This window comes from Schistocerca nitens, chromosome 2 (genome assembly GCF_023898315.1).
Source record: "Schistocerca nitens isolate TAMUIC-IGC-003100 chromosome 2, iqSchNite1.1, whole genome shotgun sequence".
Lineage (NCBI taxonomy): Eukaryota > Metazoa > Arthropoda > Insecta > Orthoptera > Acrididae > Schistocerca > Schistocerca nitens.
In genome coordinates, this window is record NC_064615.1 from 920,378,555 (window position 1) to 920,406,489 (window position 27,935).

The following is a 27,935-nucleotide window of genomic DNA, read 5'->3' on the forward strand; positions in this document are numbered from 1 at the left end:
CTGTCACACGTCCTTGCTCACCAGGGCCTTTTCGGCAAAAAACAACATGTCGGTTGTACCCCAGCCACTGTACTCGCCAGATTTGGCACCTTGCGACTTCACGCTATTCCCAAAACTGAAACTCAAGTTGAAAGGCCGTCGGTTCGACACTAGAGAGGATCCAAGAAGCATCGCTGGTGGTGATAAACACCCTCAAAGAACAGGACTTCCAGAAAACGTTTGACCAGTGGCAGAAGCGCTGGGACCGGTGTGTACATGCGGATGGGAACTACTTCGAGGGTGATGGTGACCATTAGTCCAAAGGTAAGGTTTTCAACAGATGGCAGCACCAGTTCCGAAAATTTTGGATAGCACCTCGTAGGTACAGTGGTACTAGAACAGTGACCAATACATTATGTAATGCAACCGGGTTTACCTCCCACGCAAAATCCGGAGCACATAGATTGTGGACTACGTGAGTTTAATAAAAGAAAGCGAGATGACGGCCACTATTCCCCAGGATAGTATGGAAATGATCACTCACCAGACCACCGTAGTAACTGAAATAACCACTACAGCTGGGAATCTCCCATGGGAGGTCATTAGAATAAAAGTCCAAATACAACAATTTGTCTGTGTCAATCACTTTTTATTTTCTCCAACGAAGCATTTCGAGAGTTTGTACTCTCCCATCTTCAGGTGGATAACAGCAGTATCTTGTTACATGTGTACCAGCTGGATGCAGCCAGCTGGTGCCCATGTAACAAGATATCGCTGTTTTCCACCTGAAGATAGGAGTAGAAACTCTCAAAACGCGTCATGAGAGAAAATAAAAACTGACTGACACAGATAAATTGTTTTATTTGAACATTTATCGTCAATAGAGTGGCAGTTTCCTTAAAAGAAAAAAGGTCCAACATGGATGACATAAGGTTAGATCATGACAAACTGCAAACGCATAATCATAATAAAAGTAATGAAATGGACAAGGCACCAGTACAGACTTGTACCATTAAAGGTGACTGGCAAACCCGACACCCAACAGTAAATATGACTGCATTGTCAGATGAGCCACACCTCTCCAATATAGTGTTGAAATGTAGAGCTCACCATGGGCTGGATGTGGGCAATGCAGAGCGTCCAATAAATATACTATGCTACAACGATGATACAGATATCATGGTGGAATTGCCCACATATCAGTTTAAATGCAGTAATAACACTAAAGAGATTGTACAAGTTAGTATACATGCAATGGTAGGAGGTACTGCCAAGTGTTAAAAGTAAAGTTAATTGAAACCAAGACAGCACCCATCTGTAACACGTATACAGGGTGTTACAAAAAGGTACGGCCAAACTTTCAGGAAACATTCCTCACACACAAAGAAAGAAAAGTGTTACGTGGACATGTGTCCGGAAACGCTTACTTCCCATGTTAGAGCGCATTTTATTACTTCTCTTCAAATCACATTAATCATGGAATGGAAACACACAGCAACAGAACGTACCAGTGTGACTTCAAACACTTTGTTACAGGAAATGTTCAAAATGTCCTCCGTTAGCGAGGATACATGCATCCACCCTCCGTCGCATGGAATCCCTGATGCGCTGATGCAGCCCTGGAGAATGGCGTATTGTATCACAGCCGTCCACTATACGAGCACGAAGAGTCTCTACATTTGGTACCTGGGATGCGTAGATAAGAGCTTTCAAATGCCGCCATAAATGAAAGTCAAGAGGTTTGAGGTCAGGAGAGCGTGAAGGCCATGGAATTGGTCCGCCTCTACCAATCCATCGGTCACCGAATCTGTTGTTGAGAAGCGTACGAACACTTCGACTGAAATGTGCAGGAGCTCCATCGTGCATGAACCACATGTTGTGTCGTACTTGTAAAGGCACATGTTCTAGCAGCACAGGTAGAGTACCCCGTATGAAATCATGATAACGTGCTCCATTGACCGTAGGTGGACGACGAAACTAAAATGAGCTCTAACATGGAAATTAAGCGTTTCCGGACACATGTCCACATAACATCTTTTCTTTATTTGTGTGTGAGGAATGTTTCCTGAAAGTTTGGCCGTACCCTTTTGTAACACACTGTGTACAAAGTAATAGGGTTGAAGATATTGATAACCAGATAGTGGTCGAAGTAGCCGAGTGCACCACTTCTGATTCATCGCAATGAACTGGGTTAAAAAATTTATTTTTAAAGTATGTGCGCATATTCAGTAAAGAATATGGTATTATAAACGCTTATCAGTATCGTATGGAAATCCAGTTCCATGAGATTTATGTTACAATATTTATTCCATCCAGTGATCTAAGACAGCAGCAATTAACAGCGAAATAAAACAGATGCTTGAACGGATTATAATAGAATCTTCTATGTCACCATTTTGCAGTCCACTGTTAGTTGTGGCGAAACCTGACAACACTGCTCCATGTGCAAACTTGTCTGGGGAATGTGGATGAAAAATTACACAAATTTATTGCGATTAAATTCCTCTCTAGCACTGATTTACAAAGTTCTTACTGGCAGGTAAGTCTCACCAAGGAGTCTAGGAAATACACTGCCTTTATTTACGATGGAAGAAGCTAGCAGTTCTGTGTACTGCTATTTGGCTTAAACGTGAGTTCAGGAGTATTTATAAAAGCCTTAGATACTGTCTTAGGGTCTGAACGCTCTGGCCAAATTACACTGCATGTTGATGATATACTAATGGCCACTCATACCTGTGAAGAACATGTAGAATTGTTAGAAAGTACACTACACAGATTCTCAGAGGCAGGAGTGACAGCTAATTTGCAAATGTCTAAATTTGTCAGGGAGAAGATTAAGTTTCTTGGTCCATAATTATCTCTACTGTAATAACACCTAACCCAGATAAGATTAGTGCCACCAAAAACTTTCTATAACCTCTTACTAAGCAACAACTTAGAGTTCTTTGGTTTATGCTAGTTTTGCACCCAAACAGCTTTTAAGCAGTACAAACTCGCTAAGTTTTTTGAAGAAAAATACAACATGGGTCTGGACCAGTGAATGTGAGAATGATTTTAAGGCAATAAGAGAGGCTCTAGTAAATTTTGACATTCTGCATCATACTGATATGACTACGGATTTCTCTTTAGTTACTGGTGTGTCATTTTCTGAATTAGGAGCTTGTTTATTTTAGATCCATGAGGGAAAAGGAAAATCAGATATTCGAGTCATGTTTTGCTAGAGGTCCCTTATCTGAATGCAAAGGATCATACTCTGCTACGGAGTTAGAAACTTTAGCGATGATTTGGGCGTTTAGAAAATCGAATAATTACATTTGCAAAAAGAACATTTAAGTCTGTTGTAACTATCAGGCGTTGAGCTTTCTCATGTCATGCAAAATGCTACATTCATACTGGTCTTTATTTCTTCGGGAATAGAATTTTGAGGTCATTTACACGTCTGGAAGAGAGAACTTGTAGCAGATTCACTGTCATGATTACCACAAGGCTTGTCAGAATACACGAAACCAACTGAACAACTGACTACTGAGTAGCAAGATTGTAATGATAGCCAATGTTATTCAGATATGTGCAAGAACATGGCTGATTTATAGAACGTAGACAGTCAAGAAGGTAAAGACGTTAGTTTCAAAATCTATTAGACAAACTGAAAAAAGCGCTACACGATACAGAATTATGTCCCATTCTATGGACAAATTCCTAAGTCCCAACATCTGGTATGTTTGCATTCCTAGTTCATATGAAGAAGCATTAATCTGATATACATGTTCTCCGCTAGCTCAGCCACAGGAAAACAAGCAAGTAATGCAGAGAAGACACGACATATTCGCCATCGATACCGCACTCTAATATAATATCGATGATAGATTTTTTACTTTTAATTAAGGGGCACTACTTTATTAATTGTATTATGATTAACTGATCTCTTAGGATAGAAGATTTTGTGATTTTTTTTATTTTATACTTTTTATTCTGGCATTCATAAAAGGTTGTATGTTACCTAACCAGGCTAAGGGCTGTATTGTATAGTATTTGTGCTTTTTATGGATTTCAAGTATAAGTCCAATTTCACATATAGTATATCAGCATATATTTTTAATGTCAGACGTTCATTTAGCCAAAGAAAAATTTTAACTAAAGACAGTGCATACTGCATTTTAATCTTCATATTTGCGACACTTGTTTACTATGTACTCTACCTAAAGTGCCCTCTGTTGGCAGTAGGTTCTTGTATAAATGCCTGACGCAACCTGAGTATTATCAGCACGTACCATGTACTCATATGTATGTCTTCAATTGATATGATTGTTAAGATAATATGCTTCATGCAATTAAAATTAACAAATCAGTGCGCTACTGAGAAATATACATACATACGAACCTAAAGTTTCAACGTCTGAGACCAAAAGAGATCATCTTCTTTCGTTGTTTTTGCTTTGGTGCGCAATAACGATCACGTAACTTCAGTTAAAGGAAACAATTATAATCAGTTATTTTGCACACCGAAGTGTTGGGTATAATCTGTGTTAACATTTTTACAGTTTAACAGCTCGTAAGAAGCTCTGTGATAAAAATAATAACCATTATCTGTTTAAAAGACACTTTCAAATAACATGTTACAATTACACTACACACAGATCATTCATACACACACACACACAAATATATATATTGGCCAGTTCAAATCACTTCTTATTACAACAGAATGATCACGAAAGTTACTAACGATATTCTACACGTTCTCTCTAAAGCACTCAACCACTAAAGTTCCTGACCTAGGCTGCCTATAAAAGCATCTGATTACCATTTTCGACCGATCTTTGATGCTTAACTTCAGTCAGATTAATTCACATTTAGAATATGTGATAACTTCGCTCGATATTATCGAATAATTTATTGCAATAATTACGCCACCAGCGGTGGGTGTAACCCATCCTTACAATAAATAATCGCATCTGAATTTATGATTTTGTTGCTGTTCACTTCTGATTTCAACCAGCTTTTTGTTCCTAATACTGTCTGATCATTGTAACCTTCAGTGAGTGATACTAATTCTATGACCTTTCCCTGGATGTTCCTGCAGTTTACTATGTCATGTTAACTTCTCCTCTATCTGATCTGCGAGAACGAGCACTCGCTGATGTAACAGCGACCCATGCAGGTAATCCGTCTCTGATCCCAAGGAGGGGTTACTCTAACCTAAAAAACCTCATGTGCACACCACCCAGACTCCGCTATCCTAGAAGCTGCCACCTGCGCGTAATGCACGCCTTGCCTATTAAGGGTAACCCTACAACTCTCCACCTAATAGCAGAGGTGAGAAATTTGCACCCGATACTGCCACTGAAACGTCTGAGCCTCTGGTTTAGACCTTCCACTTTGCTCCAGACCAGAGGACCATGACTGACCCTGGACAAGAAAGGCATCCCCTGCTGGCTCAGATCATCTGGCAGCATTTCATGTCTGTTGCTAAGAGTAAGGACCCAGCCGCGTGTCCATTCCCTCTTTCGGTTTCCGGCCTGTGACATGTACCTACCACTATCCGCCACTCATTCTTGAGTGGAGATGAACTGGTCAGATGTTGCATATTAGAATATGCAACGGCAACTAGGTCACCGTGGGATTCTAACGGCACCAAGAGTCTCACAGCTCTCGTAACCGGCCCCCTGATGTCGCCGCAGGTTTAAGCATCAGTGAGAAGCCTCTCGACCGTGGCCAACGCAGTCTCCAGCTGTTTACAGATAACAGCAAATTCTCCTTGTGTTCATTCACAATAAGCACAGTCCCTATCCATATCGCAAGTAGCTGAAAGAGTACTAGCAGACATCCAAAAAGCCAAAATGAGGAAATTATCCGACTGTGGCGATTCTGAGGCAAAACCTCACGCTGCTGTATGCACACCAACTCACTGAACACAATTGCACAGCACACAGGGAGACAAAAGGCAAACTGATTCTCTAAACGTTCAAACTACTCGATTGTCGTGCTATATTCGGCGTAAATCTGCACTACTAAAACTACGATACATGGAAATCTTTACACAAGGAAACAAAAATTAAATCTGGTGTCTCTTTAGACGGCAATGAAGGCAATATTAATAACCAAACTCACAAAATGAAAAGCGCAAGCAACTGTATAAACGCTAACTCACTGAACAGAAGTGCACAACACGCAGGGAGACAACGAACTGGTCCTTATGAGATTATGAGCGTACCCCGCAATGGAAGTTATCTTCCGGCTTATCCTAAGAGTAATAAGATAAAGGGCTAATATTACCACCAGGATTTGAAGAAATATTTTCACAAGTAATTCATCTTATTTTCGTATATGTAATATTTATGCTTAAGTATACTCAGTGAAGTGATTTATAGCTGGTTAACGAGTAATGAAACTTCCTGGAAGATTAAAACTGTTTGCCGGACCGAGACTCGAACTCGGGACCTTTGCCTTTCGCGGGCAACTGAGCTACCCAAGCACGACGCACGCCCCGTTCTCACAGCTTTAATTCCGCAAGTACCTCGTCTCCTACCTTCCAAACTTCACAGAAGCACTCCTGCGAACCTTGCAAAACTAGCACTCCGAGTGCTCTGTCAGACTTCCATTTCTTCCCAAAACTGAAAATTTTTCTTGGTGGACGAAGATTCACTTCCTACGAAGAATTGATGGCCAGAGTTGGCAACTATTTTGCAGGCCTGGATGAAACTCATTTTCGAGATGGGACAAGGCACTGGAACATTGCTGTACCAAGTTCATTAATCTACAAGGAGACTAAATTGAAAAACAAAAAAAGGGTTCAGGGATGTAAGTACCTCTTTTCTATTCCGTTCTGAGAACTTTTCAAACAACTCTCGTAATATGAGGTCTGTCCGCCCTTCACCTTTGCGAAGACTTGAACTCTGCTGGGGATACTTTCAAAGGGCTTTCAGTGTCTTTGTAGAATTGTCATACTATAAAAATGCACCATCCTGGATTTGCGCCAATGTGTATATACTTAGGACAACAGCACTACATCCTGTGTCATGTCATTGTATTGGCCTGAGAAGGTAGAAACGCTGGGGTCTGACGTGAAGTCGACTATCTGACTCATCCCCAAGGTGTTCCATTGGCAACAGGTCGGGACCCTGAGCAGGCCAGCCAATTTCAGGAATGTTATTGTCAACAAACCACTGTCTCCCAGATGCTGCGTTATGACAGGATGCATTGTCATGCTGATACGAACAATCACTATCTACTAACAGTTCCTCTACTGTGAGCATTACACAACGCTGTAAAGCGTCTTTAGATCCTTTCGTATTTAGCGCTTTCTTAGGCGCAATAAGTGGACCACAACGTAACCATGAAAAATACCTCCATACTCTAACATCACCTCCTGCGTGTTTCATTCCTGGCACTACACCTGATGGCACGTAACGTTCTCCAGGCATTCACCACACCCAAACCCTTCCACACGATTGCCACAAAGTATAGTGTGATTAATCACTCCAAATCAGTCATTTCCAGTCGTCCGCTGCCCAGTGACGTGGCTCTTTATACCAACTAAATCGTCGCTTAGCACTAACTGCTAAAAGTTTGGTTTAGGAGGAGCAGCTCCACCATATTAACCTGTTATTTTTAACTCCATCCGCAGAGTCATCGTGGTAGTTGGACTGCTGTTAGCACTTAGACGAACTCACAAGTGATTTCTTCGGCTGCCTGCATGCGATTTTTTACAATCACCCTTCCCAATACGTGATGGTCCGTTTCCATCAGTGCATGAGGTCTTCCTATTCTTGGTTTAGATGTGATTGTTATTTTCGAGATTCCACGTTACAATCACATCACAAACAACTTTAGAAGGTTTAATATGTCCTTGATGGATCTGTTGCTCAAGTGACATCCAGTGACTAGTCTACGTCCGAAGTCACTGAGGTCTCCTGGTCGTCAGCTACTGCTGTTACTGCATCTCTACAGACAACACAATTCCTCAACCTCTTTTTTACTGGTGGGCCCGCCTTTCATAACATCTAATGGGCAGTTCCGCATTACATAGCAGCGCCCAGTTACTTCTCGTTAAACAACGTTTATCAATTACAGTAAGTTAAAGAAAATGTATAATCACCAAAGCGAAAAGAAGATATTGCATGTAAACAATGAAGTCATGCAAGCAGTTGTGTTTTTGGTTTTATGGCCGTTAAAGACGGCGACTGGATACAGCAAAAGGAGTAAACAGAAGAGCAGACATGACCACGAGTGTTTTTGCAAAATGAGGTGGATTTCTCAAAACCAAGCTTCCGAATTGAAGGACAGTTTATAGTCAGTGTGTGTTACAAACAATGATTTATTATTGTGAAACAGTCATTTTCAACGGAAAAAACGCCAGTGTTAGGGACTAAGTTTTGAGACATGAAAATGAAGAAACAGATCGGGAAACAGGCTGGCGTGGAAAACGGTGATTATGACTGTGCTCAAAATGTGTGGGAGTGGGGTTGCACATGCAGCCCGGGGAATGAAAAGTAGATGAACCAAAGGAGCTCTTTGCCGGAATCCAAAGAATTAGAAAAGATCGGTACGAAGACAATTGAAGGTGGGTGCATGACATTGTAATACACAGGATGGCAGAGCAACAGCCGGCCGGTGTGGCCGTGCGGTTCTAGGCGCTTCAGTCTGCAACCGCGTGACCGCTACGGTCGCAGGTTCGAATCCTGCCTCGGGCATGGATGTGTGTGATGTCCTTAGGTTAGTTAGGTTTAAGTAGTTCGAGGTTCTAGGGGACCGATGACCACAGATGTTAGGTCCCATAGTGCTCAGAGCCATTTGAACCATTTGACAGAGCAACACAATTATGAATCCTGTTAATAAGAGATCATAACCGAACTGTACACGGACAAGGCACGAGATATTGGATCTAACTGAAGAAAGGAGACAATCACAATATAAAAAAGTGAATCATGCAAAAGGGAAAATAGACGTCCAATAAGTTAGGTAAGTGCAAAATGACAAAGTAGGAATGGTTAGACGAGAAATTAGGGGATGTAGAAGCATGCATATCTAGAGGAGAAGAGGTGCTGAGGAAAATTATAGAGAACTTCCGAGAAAAGAAAAGCCGCTGTATGAACGTGAACATCTCAGATTGCAAGCAAGAACTTAGCACAGAGGGAAAGGTGAAAGGTTTGGTTTGGTTTAGTTTAGTTGGATGGAAGGTGTATGTGGAAGCGTTATAAAAGGGAAATGAACGTGAAGGCTTTATTATAGAAAGGAAGAGGACGCAATCGAAGATCTGTAGGGAAATACGAAGAATTTGACAAAGAGCATTGAAAAATCTAAATTGAAATAAGTTCCTTGGAATAGAAGAGATCAGGACATTACCTTTGAATTATTGAGTTCCTTACAATAGTCAGACAGAAAATAACTACTCGACTTGCTGTGCAAGATATATGAGGCAGGCGAAACATATCTTAGAAGATAGGGTAAAGAACGGAAAACCTTCGTTTACAGCATTTGCAGTTTTGGAGAGAGCTTTTGACAATGCAGACTGCAATATATTTTTTGAAATACTGTAAGTAGCAGGCCTAAAATCCAGGGTGCGAAAGGTTAAAGTACAGAAACACGATTACAGTTGTAACAGTCTAAAGACATGAGAGCGTGGCAGTGGTTGAGAAGGGACTAAGACAGGGTTGTAGCTTATTCGCATTGTTGTCAATCTGTACACTGAGCAGACTATAAAGGAAATAATAGAAAATTTGGAGACGGAACTAAATTCCAGGAACAAGAAGTAATAACATTGGGATTTGCCGACGGCACTTTAAATCTGTCAGATACAATAATGGATTCGGAAAAGCAGACGAATGGAACAGACAGCGCCTTGAAAAGAGCAGTTATATGAACACCAATGAAAGTAAATCAAGGAGTATGGAATTAGGTGATACTGAAGGATTTAGATAGGGGGATCAGATAGTAATAGTAGTAGATGAGTTTTGCTATTTGGGCAGCAAAACAACTGACGATGGCTGAAGTACAGAGGAGGTAAAATGCAGACTGGTTCTAGCACGAGGAGCATTTCTGAAAAAAAGAGGAATTTCTTAACATCTAATATCAGTTCCAGTGTCAGGCAGTCTTTTTGAAAAGCATTTGTCTCGTATGTAGCCTTGTGCAGAAGTCAAACGTGGACGATAAGCGTTTTAGACAAGAAAATAATCGAAGCTTTTGAAATGCAGTCCTACAGAAGAATGCTGAAGATTGGTCTTTCAGGTCAAGTGACTAAAAGGAAGGTACCGAATCGGATTGGTGATAAAAGGTATTTATGGCACAACCTGGCTAGAAGTAGGAACCAGTTGACAGGACACATTCTGATGCATGAAGGGGTCGTCAATCTTGTAATGGAGGGAAGTGTGGAGGGATTGTAAGTAGGCTGTTTAGGTTTTTTTATTGGTAACGCCACCTCTGTATGAAAATCACTGGCTGTGCTGTGTGCAGTCTGTGGCTGCTTTGCATTGTTGTAATACTCGCCATTGTAGTGTTAGGCAGCTGGCTGTGAACAGCGCGTAGCGTTGCGCAGTTGGAGGTGAGCCGCCAGCAGTGGTGGATGTGGGGAGAGAGATGGCGGAGTTTTGAAATTTGTCATGAACTGCTATATTTATATATGATGATATCAAGGTAAATACATTGTTTGTTCTCTATTAATATCTTTCATTTGCTAACTATCCCTATCAGTAGTTAGTGCCTTCAGTAGTTTGAATCTTTTATTTAGCTGGCAGTAGTGGCGCTCGCTGTATTGCAGTAGCTTGAGTAGCGCAGATTTTTGTGAGGTAAGTGATTTGTGAAAGGTATAGTTTAATGTTAGTCAGGGCCATTCTTTTGTAGGGGATTTTGAAAGTCAGATTGCGTTGCGCTAAAAAAAATATTGTGTGTCAGGTTAAGCACAGTCCTGTATAATTGTTCAAAGGGGACGTTTCAGGATGAATGCAGTACGCACGTTCAAATGGATATAGGTAGCAGTAGTTATTCGGAGAAGAATAGGCGTGACAAGGATAGAGTGGTACAGGGAGAGTTCGGATTGAAGCCCACAACTACAACAAGCAGATTGTTGTGAAACGTATGCTTCTACTTTGCACACCTGCTACAGTGACACAAAGAGAGATCTGCTTACCTTGATGGCACAAGTGGTCTCTACGAAAATAATGTTACGCGCTCCACGCCGGGGCATGAACGGTTCATCGATGAGCAACGGTGGCAGGATGACAACATCGGGAAGCTTGGGTGGAGCTGCCAGCCACGTGAAGAAACTCGTCACACTCAGCAGGAGGGCCGCCACCAGTCCGTACCTCTGCCATCGATACCTGCCAAAGAACGTACACAAGTTGAAGCATTACGTTCTCCATGTGTCATAGCAGTAGTATCTATGCTTTGATCTATATATTAGCTACAGTACTAGACCGAAACCGTGGTTCTCTGCGTTAATGAGTTGGTGGCTAATGTATAGGCTATTAAGCAGGAGTTCACAGGTCAATCACAAACCGCTCAGGGACAGTTTTTAAGCACCCCCAGTGACTTATACAGTTTGTGTTCTTATCTTTTTTTTTGGGGGGGGGGGGGACTTCTTTCTTGGTACTCTTGTGACCACAGGAAATCACTACGTACGGGTATATGGAAAGCTGCGTTCTCATCGAGGTTCCGTAGAACGCTAGTTGTGCCCTACTGTGAACGGGACAACGAGACCTGTGCACACTTTTCAGCCTGTCAGCGTGGTTCACACGATAATTTCAAGCTTCGACAGTGCACGTTGTTTCTTTACATATATGTAGGGGTGTCTGTTCATTCGGACATGCCCAAAAGAACAGACTCAATTTTTATCCTGCAGCCACTATGAATCAAAACACAAAGGAAAGACATTAGCTGCTAGTGGGCAGTGATTTACACACATCAAAAAATGTTTTGCATCACTCCGGTTCCCAGAACTCCTGAAGATAGACGATGACTGTGGATATTGTATCACAGACACACTCCCTTTGTTCAGAGGTGTCACTAAACCCGCCCAAAGATGTAAACAACCATGCATGGGCAGCGCCTATTAGACGGAGGAGGTCCGACAGCCGATCAGTTCCAGTTACTCCTCCAGGAAGGTGGTACACGGCTCGTGTTCTCTGTATGTGCCAGGATGGGCTCTCAACAAGGGAAGTGTCCAAGCGTCTCGGAGTGAACCGAAGCGATGTTGTTCGGACATGGAGGAGATACAGAGAGACAGGAACTGTCGATGACATGTCTCGCTCAGGCCGCCCAAGGCTACTACTGCAGTAGACGATTTCTACCTACGGATTACGGCTCGGAGGAACACTGACAGCAACGCCATCGTGTTAAATAATGCTTTTCGTGCAGCCACAGGACGTCGTGTTACGATTCAAACTGTGCGCAATAGGCTGAATAATGCGCAACTTTACTCCCGACGTCCATGACGAGGTCCATCTTTGCAACCACGACACCATGCAGCGCGGTAGAGATGGGTCCAACATGCCGAATGGACCGCTCAGGATTGGCTTCACATTCTCTTCATCGATGAGTGTCCCATATGCCTTCAACCAGACAATCGTCGGAGACGTGTTTGGAGACAATCCGGTCAGTGTTAGACACACTGTCCAGCGAGTGCAGCAAGGTGAAAGTTACCTGTTGTTTTGAGGGGCCGACGTACGCCGCTGGTGGTCATGCAAGGCGCCGTAACGGCTGTACGATACGTGAATGCCATCCTCCGACCGATAGTTCAACCATATCGGCAGCATATTGGCGAGACATCCGTCTCCATTGACGACAATTCGCGCCCCCATCGTGCAAATCTTGTGAATGAATTCCTTCAGAATAACGACATCGCTCGACTAGAGTGGCCAGCATGTTCTCCAGACATGAACCCCATCGAACATGCCTGGTATAGATTGAAAAGGGCTGTTTAAAGACGACGTTACTCATCTACCACTCTGAGGGATCTACGCCGAATCGCCGTTGAGGAGTGGGACAATCTGGACCAACAGTGCCTTGATGAACTTGTGGATAGTACGCCACGACGAATACAGGCATGCATCAATGCAAGAGGACGTGCTACTGGGTATTAGGTGTACCGGCGTGTACAGCAATCTGGACCACCACCTCAGAAGGTCTCGCTGTATGGTGGTACAACATGCAATGCGTGATTTTCATGAGCAATAAAAAGGGCGGAAATGATGTTTATGTTGATATCTATCCCAATTTTCAGTACAGGTTCCGGAACTGATGTGATGCAAAACTTTTTTTGATGCGTATATGTCAACAGGGAAAGTTGAAAGTTCGTGCCAGACCGGAATTCAACCCTAGGTCTCCTTACTAGGCATATGCGTTGGCCACTAGCCTCTGGACACACTGCACAGACTACCCTAGCATGCCTCCAGTCAGACCCAAATTCTCAACCTATCCACACACTACTGACGTAGTGCCTCTTGCCCATTATCCTCATTACTCACGGCATTTCGCTGATTCCCATAAGAGTTTTGGGTTGGTGTGCATGTGCACTGAAGTGACCTTTGCCCATCCTCGCCTTAATTATGTATATGTGGTGTCTGTTCTTTCAGACATGTCGGACACATGACACCATTTTGATCCTGCAGGCACTATGAATCAAGACACAGAGGAATTAAAGACGTTAGCTGCCAGTGGGTATTGACTGAAAATTTGTACCAGACTGGTTTCTGAACCCTGTCTCTCCTCCTTACTAGGCAGATGTGCTGACCACTACGCCATCTGGACATAGTGGTCAACTTGACTGTATGTGCTACCCTAGCACGCCAGTAGTCAGTCCCAAATTCTGATGTAGTGCCCCTAGCCCACTATCCTCATTATTCGCGGCATTTCGCTGATTGCTTTGAGAGTTTGAGCTTGCTGAGCATCTGCACTGAAGGGATCATTGGCCATCGTCGCCTTAATTATATGTATGTGTGTGTGTGTGTGTGTGTGTGTGTGTGTGTGTGTGTGTGTGTTGTCTGTTCTTTCGAAATGCCGCGAGTAATGAGGATGATGGGCAAGGGTCACTACTTCAGTAGTGTGTGGATAGTGGAGAATTCGGTTCTGACGAGAGACGTATTAGGGTAGTTTGAACAGTTGTGTTGACCACTGTGTCTGGATGGCGCAGTGGTCAGCGTCATCTGCCTAGCAAGCAGAAGACCCGGATTCAAATCCCAGTCTGGCACTAATTTTCAACTTTCCGCATTAATATAAATAAATGTCCACAGGCAGCTAATGTCTTTAATTCTGTTGTATCTTGTTTCTTCACGGCAAAAAGTGTTGTCAGCATGGATTTAGGACTTATTGGATGATAGAGTTCAATACATTGTTCTTAATGGGCAGAAGTCTACAGATGTAAACATAATTTCTGAAGAACTCCAAGGGAGTGTTACAGTGCAACCAGTATTTTCAGTGTACATAAATGAACAAAATGTATGAAGTCGGAAGCTTCGGGAGGCTGTTTGCAGACGATGCTCTTTATAGGAAGGTAGTAATGCAGTAAGACTGTAGGGAAATGCAAGAATAACTGTGGGGGATCGGTGACTGGGGCAGGAACTGACAGTTGACCCTGAACGTAAATAAGTGTACAAGAGCATGCTGAAAAAGATTCCATCCGAATTTTTAATTCTGTTCTCGATATCGGTTGAGGTTTTACATTCACGCATATTACTCGGTCGACTTTTCCGCTTCGCTTAGGCAAATTGCAACATTCTGCCGCTAGAGGGCTCTGTAGCGTAGCATTTAACATGGCGGTGCATGCTGTAATCGAGTTTCTAACCGCAGAAAATGTGTCTCTGACTGAAAAACCATTGAAAAATGAAAGCTGCGTATGCTGACGACTGAATCGACATCAGTAATGTGTGACGTTGGTTTCGTAATGAAGGAAGCAGTGGTGCTAATCTCAACGTGTGTGACAAGAGTTCAGAGCGGACAACCGACAAGACTCATCGGAATCGATTTGACGAATTCACCCGAGAAAATCGTTGGATAACACACTTCCAAATAAGTGTGGCATATCACGAGAGCGTCTACAGGCTATCGTTGCAGCACTGCGGTACAGAAAATTGTGTGTACAGTGGGTGGCTCGAATGTTCACTCCCATCGCGAAACAGAGCAAAGCGGACATCCGTCAACATTTCCTTTGCTGTTTAAGCATGAGAGTGATGGGTTCCTTAACAACATTGCGATAGGTGATGAAAGCTGGGGTCAACATTTTAACTCAATCTCGCACGTTATTGACTACGATACAGTCATCACCGTATGACAGCTTTCAGTCTTCTATGGATTTCAATTGGAGGCGCGTTTTATGTGGTTTGAAACTCGGTTACAGCATGTTGTTTCTCACGCACCAACATCGAAACGTTGCACATTACGGAGCCCTTAATCAGAAGAGGGTTGCAGCTTTCGGCGATGCGGGAAAGTCGACCAAGTAATATGCATGACTTGTAATATCTCAACAGATACTGAGAGCAGATTAAAAAATTCCGAGGCATTACTTTTCAGCACCGTCGTAACATATTGCACACAAACAGGCGAAGAGACCCATTATTTTTCAGTTATACTATTATTAATAAAACACTGGGAACGGCAAAGACCGTAGACTATCAAGGAGTAGTCATCCGAAGCTACCGCGACTGGCAGTTAAAACAAATTGTAGGAATGTAGAAAAAGCAGATACAGTACATTTCGTCACAGGATCGTTTAGCAAGTGTGACAGCGTTACAAGATGCTCAACAAACTCCAATGGCAGACGCTACAATTGAAGATTTGTGTGTAACGGAGAGTTTATTGTTCAAGTTCCCAGAATGCGAAAAGAGTCGGCCGACAATACGTCTCGTGAACTAACAAGTGAATACGCGAACACGCGATTAAGGGCGACCTGAGTCATGCAACTGTAAGCGACTGGGATCGTCCTCTGCAAGTGACTTCGTGCGACAGGCAGTTTGCAACCAGGTAGGTGATCAAAAATTTACAGTGAGTCCAGTGGATAATGAGGATATGATTTACTTTTTGGAAACGCTATACCCGACGAGGCGTATTACGCAAACTGCTAAAAGAAAACGTAGGTTCTAAATTAGACTATAAGTCCTTGTAGAGGCGTGCAACCATTATGAATATAATGATTGAGAAGAATTTTAAAAAGCTGAGTGGGTCCTTACAAACAGTCGCTGGTTTTTTCTGTATTTCTTTATCGTCAAAATATCTATTACGTTACAAATTTTGCAGTAACACAAACTTCTTATAAAAACCAGTTCTAGACAATATTCAAGAACAAAAGGCATTTTTTTACATAGAAATACATGCCATTTTAGATACAAATACATGAGAGTTTGATGTAGATGTCCAATTCCGTCACTACTAATATGTACAATAACCCAAACTGTTGAAATATCACACAAGCAATGGCCAACGGCATCGTGTGTGTGTGTTGGGAGGAAGGCTCGTTCACACTAGGTGGTGTAATCCTGTCGATGAATGTTTAAGGAGCGCCACACAGTTCGTAGCCAATGTAGGTATTACATTAAAATTTTTAAGGCACAACTGCCGAAAGTGCGTGTCAGTATACACCGAAGCGTCAAAGAAACTGGTATAGCATGCGTATTCATATACAGAGATACGTAAACAGGCAGAATATGGTGCTGCGGCAGGCAATGCGTGTATAAGTCAAGCGTCTGGCGGAGTTGTTATATCGGTTACTGTTGCTACAATGGCAGTTTATCAAGATTTAAGTGAGTTTGAACGTGGTGTTAATGTCGGCGCTGGAGCGATGGCACACAACATCTCCGAGGTAGCGATGAAGTGGGGGATTTTCCCGTACGACTATATCACAAGTGTCTCGTGAATATCAGGAATCCGGTAAAATATCAAATCTCCGACATCGCTCCGACCGGAAAAAGTTCCTGCAAGACGGGGCCAACAACGACTGCAAATAATCGTTCGACTTGACAAGTGCAACCCTTCCGCAAATTGCTGCAAATTTCAATGCTGGGCCATCAACAAGTGTGAGCGTGTGAACCATTCTACGAAATGTCGATATGGGCTTTCGAAGCCGATGGCCCACTCGTCAAACGAACATTTGACTGTTGATGACTGGAAACATATTGTCTCGTCGGACGAGTCTCGTTTCAAATTGTATCGAGCGGCTGAACGTGTACAGGTATGGAGACAACCTCAAGAATCCATGGACCCTGCATGTCACCTGGGGACTGTTCAAGCTTGTGGAAGCTTTGTAATTATGTGGGGTGTGTGCAGTTGGAGTGAAAGGCGACCCCTGATACGTATAGATACGACTCTGAGTGGTGACACGTACGTAAGCATCCTGTCTGATCACCTACATCCATTCATGTCCGTAGTGCATTCCGATGGGAAATTCCAGCAGGACAGTGCGACACCCCACACGTCCTGAATTCTTATAGAGAGGCTCCAGAAACAATCTTCTGAGTTTAAAAACTTCCGCTGGGCACCAAACTCCCAGACATGAACAATATTGAGTTTATCAGGGATGCCTTGCAACACGCTGTTCAAAAGAGATCTCCATCCCATCGTATTCTTACGGATTTATGGGCAGCCCTGCAGGATTCATGGTGTCAGTTCCCTCCAGCACTACTTCAGACATTAGTCGAGTCCGTCCCACGTCGTTTTGAGGCACTTCTGCGTGCTCGTGTGGCCCTAAACGATATTAGGCAGGTGTATCAGTTTCTCTGGCTCGTCTTTGTGTAAAACACTTAAAACTGCTTACCTACACACGGGCAGAAATCCTATCTTGCTTATAAAAATTCAAATTACATATAAAACAAGGGTATAAGAATGTTTACAAGGCTTTTTGTTTGCATAAGTATGTAAAATTTTAAATATATGAGCAACTGAAATCTGTTACAGTGCAAATTAGCTATGCAATTTAGCACAAAAATATATATTCATTTTTATTACAAAGTAAAAGTTCTTGGATCATTGTTTATCCGGCCAAGTGCAAATATTTACAACATTAGATAGAGTTAAATCTTCACAAATTAATTTATAGTTTCAATCTCACAACAGAACAAAGACTCATGAGGCATCACTAAACCGGGATAGTGCAAAAGAGGAGGAATATTAGATGAAGTTAAATTTTCATAAATGAAAGGTTATGTTATGTTATGCTAACCGGGGACCTAGAAACGACGGAGAAGCTTCGTCCCCGCCGCAGCCGCAGTGGTCCACAACCCCACGACGATTATCGCAGTCCACTTCACCCCTCCGCCGCCCCACACCGAACCCAGGGTTACTGTGCGGTTCGGCCCCCGGTGGACCCCCCAGGGAACGTCTCACACCAGACGAGTGTAAACCCCTATGTTGGCGTGGTAGACTAATGGTGGTGTACGCGTACGTGAAGAACTTGTTAGCGCAGCAATCGCCGACATAGTGTAGCTGAGACGGAATAAGGGGAACCAGCCCGCACTCGCCGAGGCAGATGGAAAACCGCCTAAAAACCATCCACAGACTGGCCGGCTCACCGGACCTCGACACTAATCCGCCGGGCGGATTCGTGCCGGGGACCGGCGCGCCTTCCCGCCCGGAAAGCCGTGCGTTAGACCGCACGGCCAACCGGGCGGGCCTAAATGAAAGGTTGTCAGTAGTGCAGATATTGGTACAAACAAGAACGGGATACTCTATGATTATATTTTATTTCGATCGAAGAACAGTTCGTGGTGAAGTATAAAAAAAAAAAAAAAAAATCCGGTTACGGTTGCTCGTTGTCTGCTCGTTAATCGAAAATTTTGGGTTCGGCTGGTTACTGACGTAAAGTATCATTACTACGAGTATATCCAAATTATTACCGTTAATTTTATTGTGCAATGTTGATAAACAATTTTTAGTGGAAACTAAATGATCATTCTGTTCTCTTAAGACTTAAGTGGTATCCCAGGTCTTCCTGTTTGGCCGCTGTAGTAACATTCACAGGATCCACATTTGATCATTTACATACCGGCATTGCAAAACTTATTTTTTGGGGCTTCCAACTTTCGTCGTATAATCTGCCTTTCTAGTTACTGATTCGGAAACCGACCCGTATATTGAATTTTTTTAAACGTATTTGCAATTTTATCTGATAATGGACCATGGTAACACAATGGAACATGTCTAATGTTTTCCTTATTTGTTATCTTTCACTTTTAGGTGTTGGATGAACCCAATAATAGTTAAAAGCCGCAGTATTTCTTTGATTATTGCAGGATGCATCCAGAGCACGTACTCACAGGAGATCCGATCAATGCTGGCAGCATGGCAAAATTATAAGCATTACTTCTCAATTTTAATGCAAGCTGTCGCTAACTCCGAGCGGTTCTAGGCACTTCAGTCCGGAGTCGCGAGGCTGCCACGGTCGCAGGTTCGAGTCCTGCCTCGGGCACGGATGTGTGTGATGTCCTTGGGTTAGTTAGGTTTAAGTGGTTCTAAGTTGTAGGGGACTGATGACCTCAGATATTAAGTCCCTTAGTGCTCAGAGCCATTTGAACCATTTTTTGTCGCTAGCTCAGATTACAACGTACATTGCCGCTGACATGGGAGCATACGGTAAGGAGAGCAACGGTAGTATTTTCTCCAAATCTAAACTTGGCACACATCTTGAAACTGAAGGACTACACATTCAAAAAGTTTCCACATTGTCTGGATCGAATATTACAGTTTAGCATGTTTGGGGATAAGTGTATCCTCTTAAAACGTACCTAATGTTCTGTTTCTCGCGTCAAAACTTGGTTCATCAATAACAATATTTAGTAAGGGAGTTTCAAAGCCACGGCAAGTTACTGAGTGTACATTCGGTAGCATGGCCAGCCAGTAGCGAGTGCTCATGTACTGAGATCAACTCCGATTCGCTAATGCTATTGATAAATATTTGCAGCTGTTACATAGTATTGTCAGAAATAAAGAAGGTGAACAATAATATGTGCTTCATTACAAGAGCAACCACAAACTGAAAGCAGTGGAGCTCCCATTAGATTTGCTGCGCTAGATGAAAACAAACGCGTCACAAGAGACAATGTCGTCAGAGAGAAATATGTAGCATATTTCTGTGAACACGAATCGAATGCTTGAGTATGTGTGTGTGTAATATATTCTTTATTGCAAAACCTTTCTGTACTATTAACATCACATGCATCTATAAGGTGGTTATAATTAAACTTTCGCTACCTGAGAGAGCCCCATGAAAAGGAGTGATCGTAGGAGAATGAAACTTTTTGGAAACATTTGTAAGGACATACAGAAGAGAACGAATAAACCACTGAAAGTAACATTTTAATTTCCATGTGAGAGGGTAACATCTGTTAATTCCGTGCTACGTTTGCCGGCCGCTGTGGTCTAGCGGTTCTAGGCGCTGAGTCTGGAACCGCGCGACTGCTACGTCGCAGGTTCGAATCCTGCCTCGGGCATGGATGTGTGTGATGTCTTTAGGTTAGTTAGGTTTAAGTAGTTCTAAGTTCTAGGGGACTGATGACCACAGATGTTAAGTCCCATAGTGCTCAGAGCCATTTGAACCATTTTGAACCAGTCTCGTATTGTTCGTGGAAAGAAAGACTGTCGGTATGCCTCTGTGTGGGCTCTAATCTCTCTGATTTTATCCTCATGGTCTCTTCGCGAGATATACGTAGAAGGCAGCAATATACTGCTTGACTCCTCGGTGAAGGTTTGTTCTCGAAACTTCAACAAAAGTCCGTACCGAGCTACTGAGCGCCTCTCTTACAGAGTCTTCCACTGGAGTTTATCTGTCACCTCCGTAACGCTTTCGCGATTACTAAATGATCCTGTAAAGAAGCGCGCTGCTCTCCGTTGGATCTTCTCTATCTCTTCTATCAACCCTATCTGGTACGGATCCCACACCAGTGAGCAGTATTCAAGCAGTGGACGAACAAGTGTACTGTAACCTACTTCCTTTGTTTTCGGACTGCATTTCCGTAGGATTCTTCCAGTAAATTTCAGTCTGGCATCTGCTATACCGACGATTCATTTTATAGGGTCATTCCATTTTAAATCACTTCTAATGCCTACTCCCAGATAATTTATGGAATTAACTGCTTCCAGTCGCTGACCTGCTATATTGTAGCTAAATGATAAAGGATCTTTCTTTCTATGTACTCGCAGCACATTACACTTGTCTACATTGAGATTCAAATGCCATTCCCTGCACCATGCGTCAATTCGTTGCAGATCCTCCTGCATATCAGTACAATTTTCCATTGTTACACCCTCTCGAGATCGACGTTATAGTTCTGCACATCTGTTCGACGCCCCTTCTTGAAAACGGGGATGACCCGTGCCCTTTTCCAATCTTTTGGAACGCTACGCTCTTCTAGAGACCTACGGTACACCGCTGCAAGAAGGGGGGGCAAGTTCCTTCGCACACTCTGTGTAAAATCGAACTGGTACCCCATCAGGTACAGCGGCCTTTCCTCTTTTGAGCAATTTTAATCGTTTTCCTATCCCTCTGTCATCTATTTCGATATCTACCATTTTGTCATCTGTGTGACAATCTAGAGAAGGAACTACAGTGCAGTCTTCCTCTGTGAAACGGCGTTGGAAGAAGACATTTAGTATTTCGGCCTTTAGTCTGTCATCCTCTGTTTCAGTACCATTTTGGTCACAGAGTGTCTGGACATTTTGTTTTGATCCACCAACCGCTTTGACATAAGACCACAATTTCTTAGGATTTTCTGCCAAGTCAGTACATAGAACTTTACTTTCGAATTCGTTGAACGCCTCTCGCATGGCCCTCATCACACTACATTTCGCTTCGTGTAATTTTTGTTTGTCTGCAAGGCTTTGGCTACGTTTATGTTTGCTGTGAAGTTCCCTTTGCTTCCGTAGCAGTTTTCTAACTCGAATGATCCTCTCCCACGAGCGATTCCCAAATCGCCAGACAATTCGAACTAATCATGTTCTTCAGCCACGGTGCGGAAGGAGGAACTCTCTGCATTCATTAAAAGTATCGATACTCACCAAGAGCAGCGGCACTATTACTGCCGGTTTAATAAAACAGCTTTACGAGTAAAGCCCTGGTCACCTCGCCCAGTACCATGTTGACCGTCCACAACTGCAATGCACACTGATGCTTCAGTTGCAAACCTACGTCGCCGTACCAGTACTGGCGCCTAACGGCAAGTGGCGACACTATCACAACTAACAACGCAAATCGCGCAACACACAGTTTGAGCAGCATTCCTATAAAGTTCGGTACCCATAAGGTAAATAGTTTTCCGTCTACACTGGCTGACGTAGCGGAAGTTTAATTATCCTGTGCCGGCCTCTGTGGCCGAGCGGTTCTAGACGCTTCAGTCCGGAACCGGGCTGCTGCTGCGGTCGCAGGTTCGAAGCCTGCCTCGGGGATGAATGTGTGTGATGTCCTTAGGTTAGTTCGGTTTAAGTAGTTCTAAGTCTAGGGGACTGATGACCTCAGATGTTAAGTCCCATGCTAAGAGACATTTGAACCATTTTAATTATCCTGTACTATAAAAGTGACTACATACTTACCATTGCTGACACCCACTTCTTCTACAACTTTCAACCATAGTTTTCTTTGAATACCACGAGAATAATACTTATCGTCTTTCGTACTGCACGGAGATGATTTTGAGCGAACTACAACAATCAATTTTACACAATCTACATCCGTGATGATTGTGGTTGCAGCAGCATGTGTACTGGGGACGAGCGACTACAAGCGACTATTGCCGTTCCTAGTAGCCCACCGTTGCGTATAATCGCGTTGAATAGCCGCATGTAATGGACGATGTTCCGTATCGATTTCGCGACTGCTCTCGTAATCGCTTCCAGCGGACGAGCAGCCTTACAGTTATGTGCTGAATATGCTATCTTTTTTTAAAAAAAAAACAATGCTACTGTGAAGCTAACCAGAATGAAATTTCAAACAGAAAAAGTTTTTCTTCGTGTATGTACCTGTGTCAGCCTGGCGCCGCAGTTACTCCAGGGCCGACATACAGTGCTACGAGCAAGAGAGGTCGTTCCGCCGTAACTTCTGACATTTCGTTTCGCATTGTCAGTCACCTTCTGTGTTGATTCAGCCAGTGGTTTTATAACTCTGCCAACTGTCTCTGAGTGCTGAGCCACAGCCTCTCAGGCAATCAATGGCATTGGCAATGGTCCAACCTCTGCGGCGGCTTTACCTGAACGAGAGCAAAGTTGTTCTTTATTGCTCATTAACGATGACTTCAAAGAGAAGATTTTGTATACATGATCAGCCATTTCTTGACGCAAACCTACGTAATTGTGACTATGACGTAGCAGCATCAATATGCCATACAGTTCGTTGGGCCAAATATCTGGTGCGTACCTAATCAGTCATAACGCAAGCTAAACCCGAGGAAAACGTGTTTACCAACAAAAAACAAAAAATGGCTCTGAGCACTATGGGACTTAGCTTCAGAGGTCATCAGTCCCCTAGAACTTAGAACTACTTAAACCTAACTAACCTAAGTACGTCACACACATCCATGCCCGAGGCAGGATTCGAACCTGCGACCGTAGCGGTCGCGCGGTTCCAGACTGTAGTGCCTAGAACCGCTCGGCCACCCCAGCCGGCGTTTACCAGCAGATTTTTGTCATTTAATAGTAAAAATAAACAATAAGGTCGAACACGAATGTAGCAATCACAAAATACGTATTTTCCGTTACGTTTATAATGCTTTATCACCAAACTATTACAGTATTAATTTCTCACGCAGCTTCTATGGTAACAATGAACTGTCATAATCAAAGCTGCTCCCGGCGATGGTAGGGTCTGGGAAGGGGGGGGGGAGTTGGTAAAAACCCGCAACAGTGGCTACCTTTTTCTTCCCAAATAGTGACAACAAGTGTACGAAAATCCTGATCATGTGGGGGGGGGGGGTTGGGGGAGGGGTGTTGATTTGGGGGAGGAGATACCAAACTGCTAGGTCATCGGTCTCGTCGGATTAGGGAAGGATGGGGAAGAAATTCGGCCGGGCGCTTTTGAAGGAACCATTCCGGCATTTTCGTGAAGCGATTTAGGGAAATCACGGAAAACCTAAGCCAGGATGGCTGGACACGGGATTGAACCGTCGTCCTCCAGAATTCGAGTCCTGTGTGCTAACCACTGTGCCACCTCGCTCGGTATCCTGATCATTTGGCTTGACCTGAAGCCGAACCCACGATTCACCTAACTTCCATGACGAAGATGCCTACGAATGTGGTAGTGTATGCGTACGCATTGATAAACTACTGTTTCGATATCTGCACGTCTGTACGCGTGGAACTGTGATTGCACAGATCTATGTACAAGGTGCGACAATCAAGTAATGAGACTGATGTGAAAAAAAATGTTGCTTACCGTTTTAGTCAAGTTTAGTATTGCCTCCTTCAAAGTAGTTCCCTTCTGATTGCACACACTTTTTCCAGCGCTTCTGCCACTGATGGTAACATTTCTGGAACACATCGTCTGTAATATCCTCCAAGACCCTCGTCACAGCTTTTTGGACATCTTGTGTTGTTTGAAAATGGTGTCCCTTGACCGCCGTTTTGACTCTTGGAAATAGTGGCTGTGGTAGTACTGAAATTAGCCGGCCGCGGTGGCTGAGCGGTTCTGGGCGCTTCAGTCCGGAACCGCGTGACTGCTACGGTCGCAGCTTCGAATCCTGCCTCGGGCAGGATGTGTGTGATGTCCTTAGGTTAGTTAGGTTTAAGTAGTTCTAAGTCTAGGGGACTGATGATCTCTGATGTTAAGTCCCATAGTGCTCAGAGCCATTTGAACCAGTACTGAAATTTGTTATGAGGTTAAAAATTGCTGAACTGACAGAGCAGTATGGGATGGCGCATTATCGTGATGCAGAATCCAATCTTTCTCACACCAAGATCTCCAGTTATTATTAGACAAACTGTTTCTCGATTGATGTTCAGTTCTTCTGCAATCATTTTCACGAATAATCTTCGATCAGATCATAAGAGTTCACGCACCCTGGCCAAGTTGACATCCGTCCATGAGGTTGATGTTCGTCCATTGCGGTCTTCATCTTCAACATTCGTTCTGCCTTCACTAAACATTTTATGCCAACGAAAAACTTGAGCTCTTGACATAACCTCCTCTCCAAAGGCCTTCTGAAGCTTACCGTAAGTTGTTGTCGCGTTTCCACCCAATTTAACGCAAAATAAATGGCATACCGTTGTGCAATATTATGCGGTTCCACTTCCGTGACGTGCGACACAAACACGTGTTAACTTATTACAGCACGTCTCACGACTGAGCAGTTGCATCGATGTGCTGCTTAGACTAGAAGCAGCTTATAGACCAAGGTCAAAGATATTGTGCCTACACAAGCCTGCAGGGTTGCCACATCTTGCAAAGAAAATCAGTATCATTACTTTATTGTCACACCTCGTAGATCTATCATATCCTTAGGGCAAAATCCCCCCTTGGTACTAAGCCTACATTAATATTTACATGAAACGCATTCGCTGTCAATATGGACAACCATCAGCTGTGTAATGGAATGACGATAGTGAAAATTTTTGCCAGACCAGGACTCAGACCCCAATTTCCCGTTTATCGCGAGAGGTTGCCTTACCATTAGGCTATCCGAGCACGACTCACGGCCAAATTTCTATATGTCGTCAACCACGTGTTTACAACCTGTGCTCGTGCATCCATTGTGTATATTCCCGTACAGGCGAGGGCATTTTACTGAAAACTCACTTGACTGTAATCGGTAGATAAATACGATATTACAGTGCTTGCGTTGCTCAGAAGTGCGATGCAGTGTCCCTTTGGACGTGCACGGGAATTTACATAACAGATGTACAAGTCCAGGTTGTAGACGCATGGTTGACAACATTTGGAAGTTTGAGTCTGGCCGTGAACCGTGATCGAATAGCGTAATGGTAAGGCGACCGCTCGTGATAAGGGGGAAATCTAGTTTCGTGTTCCGGTCCGGCACAAATTTTCATCGTTGTCGTTTCATTATTACAGATGATGGCTATCCATATTCGGAAATGCGAATACATTTCACGTAATTCTTAACGGCTGTAGAGGCCGCAGTACCTGTCCCTTCGGACATGCATGCTTGCATGTCCATGTATGTCCATCAATATTTGTCAATCTAGTCACGGAAGTCTGTAAAAAGTGGAATAGGCGGCGAGTAGTGGTACTGGCCGTTCCTCCGTGCTCAATACTAAAAAACGACATGCAGGACGTTCTCTCACATGTTCTGTGCAAAGTCCCCACAGATGTAGTCCCTTCAAACAGTTCTCGTAATATATGGATTTGTTCAGAGATCCTAACAGTCTTCCTATACAACTATGAATGGATGTGCGGGTAGCTTATCTACTTTAAATAATATTTCAGGGTGCCATTACTGCCCATATTTTGACAATCACCGCCAAATAATTAACAATCACGCAGTTTTATACAATCAACCTCTAAAAGTTACGGTAAACTGAGAGCATGGTTTCCACGGTGACCAGAATCCCTAAAGCCGACAGAGGTGCGTAGCCTGCGACAGAAATCTCTAGTGCTTTTCGTGTAACTTTCGAACGATTCGTACAATGATAATTAATCATCATTTGTTTCTTAATATGGTAGTTTACTGCGTAGCAGAGTTACGGTAGCAAAGCTTTAGTTAGGCTGCTCCTAGCACTTATTATGTCACAGGTAAGTATTAGTAATTAATATTTGATATAGAAAAGTTCTTAGCTTCGTGCCTCTGTGTTGTTGGGTCACTGTCGTTCAGAATCGCCGAGTTAGTACCACTCTTAAGTGTACTCATGACTCCTCTCGCCAATGGGATAGTCTCAGAACAATGAGGCGCTGCCAGCGATCCAACTGTGGTAACTGTTTTCCTTCTCGCCACAGTAGGAATATGTATTGCTGCTTAAGAGGGCGAACTCGCAGTGACATCGCCTTAAAATCCACCAAATAACATTGTAACACCCGATATCAGCACTATTCTCAACATAGCACCGTGACTCATCGCCGCTAGGGATCTGAGCGCAGTACACCTCGACTGGAACTCGCGAATACGAAACCCCAAAGGCAAAAAAACTATACGATCACTCACTAGCCCAAAGCTCCATGACACTAGAGCCGGACGTACCCACGCTCGAGCCCAATCACAGGCGACAGATGTTAGATGTTATAGACATAGCCCTCATCAAGGGCATCAAATGAACACTCAACATTGCAGTTGAGAACGATGTGGTCTCTGACCACATGCCAGTAATACCGTACAAGGAAGAAACACAGCAGGACGCAGAACCACACCGGATACTAAACCACAAGCGCACGAAATGGGCTCTATTCAAGGAAAAGCTCGACAGCAGTTTCCCGGAAACATACGAAATTACTCACACAGCACAAACTGATGAAGCTGTCGAAGCATTTACCACTGCGGTCCAGGACGCAATTGGTGACACCATTCCAGCTCTCACAACGCGACGACGCTCAACGGCCCTACTCCAGGAAGTCCTGGGCTTTATCCTAATAAGAAACCGTCTCAGTAGCCGGTCGCTGTGGCCGAGCGGTTCTAGGCGCTTCAGTCCGGAACCGCGTTGCTGCTACGGTCGCAGGTTCGAATCCTGCCTCGGGCGTGGATGTGTGTGACGTCCTTAGGTTAGTTAGGTTTAAGTAATTCTAAGTTCTAGGGGACCGATGACCTCAGATGTTAAGTCCCATAGTGCTCAGAGCCATTTGAACCATTTTTTGCTGCAGGCTTCAGATGCACGACCACTTCCTGACACCAATTTTGCAAGAGACAGCTATTGGTAGGGTGCTAAGTAGAGTTGGTTATGTGTCAGGAGCCACCCTCGTAGTACGCTCTTTGCCAGAAGGACAGTAGCGACCTGTGGTCACCAGTAGGCGCAGGGCAGCATCTTGACTCGTGGTTGGCATTTGAAACAGTCTCAGTAGATGCCGGCAGCGCACCAGGCGCCTGTTGTACACACTTCATGCTAACAGGCTC

At 43.6% G+C, this 27,935-nt stretch overlaps 1 protein-coding gene across 6 annotated transcripts in view; it reads right to left on the reverse strand.

Moving 5' to 3' along the window:
• Positions 1–27,935, reverse strand: part of LOC126237240 (lactosylceramide 4-alpha-galactosyltransferase-like) — a 543,469-nt gene that overhangs the window by 121,540 nt on the left and 393,994 nt on the right. For all 6 annotated transcript variants that reach the window (XM_049947147.1, XM_049947144.1, XM_049947143.1 and 3 more), the window contains one exon: positions 11,105–11,294. In XM_049947147.1, the coding sequence (XP_049803104.1) occupies positions 11,105–11,294 (190 nt within the window). The remainder of the gene's footprint in view (positions 1–11,104; positions 11,295–27,935) is intronic.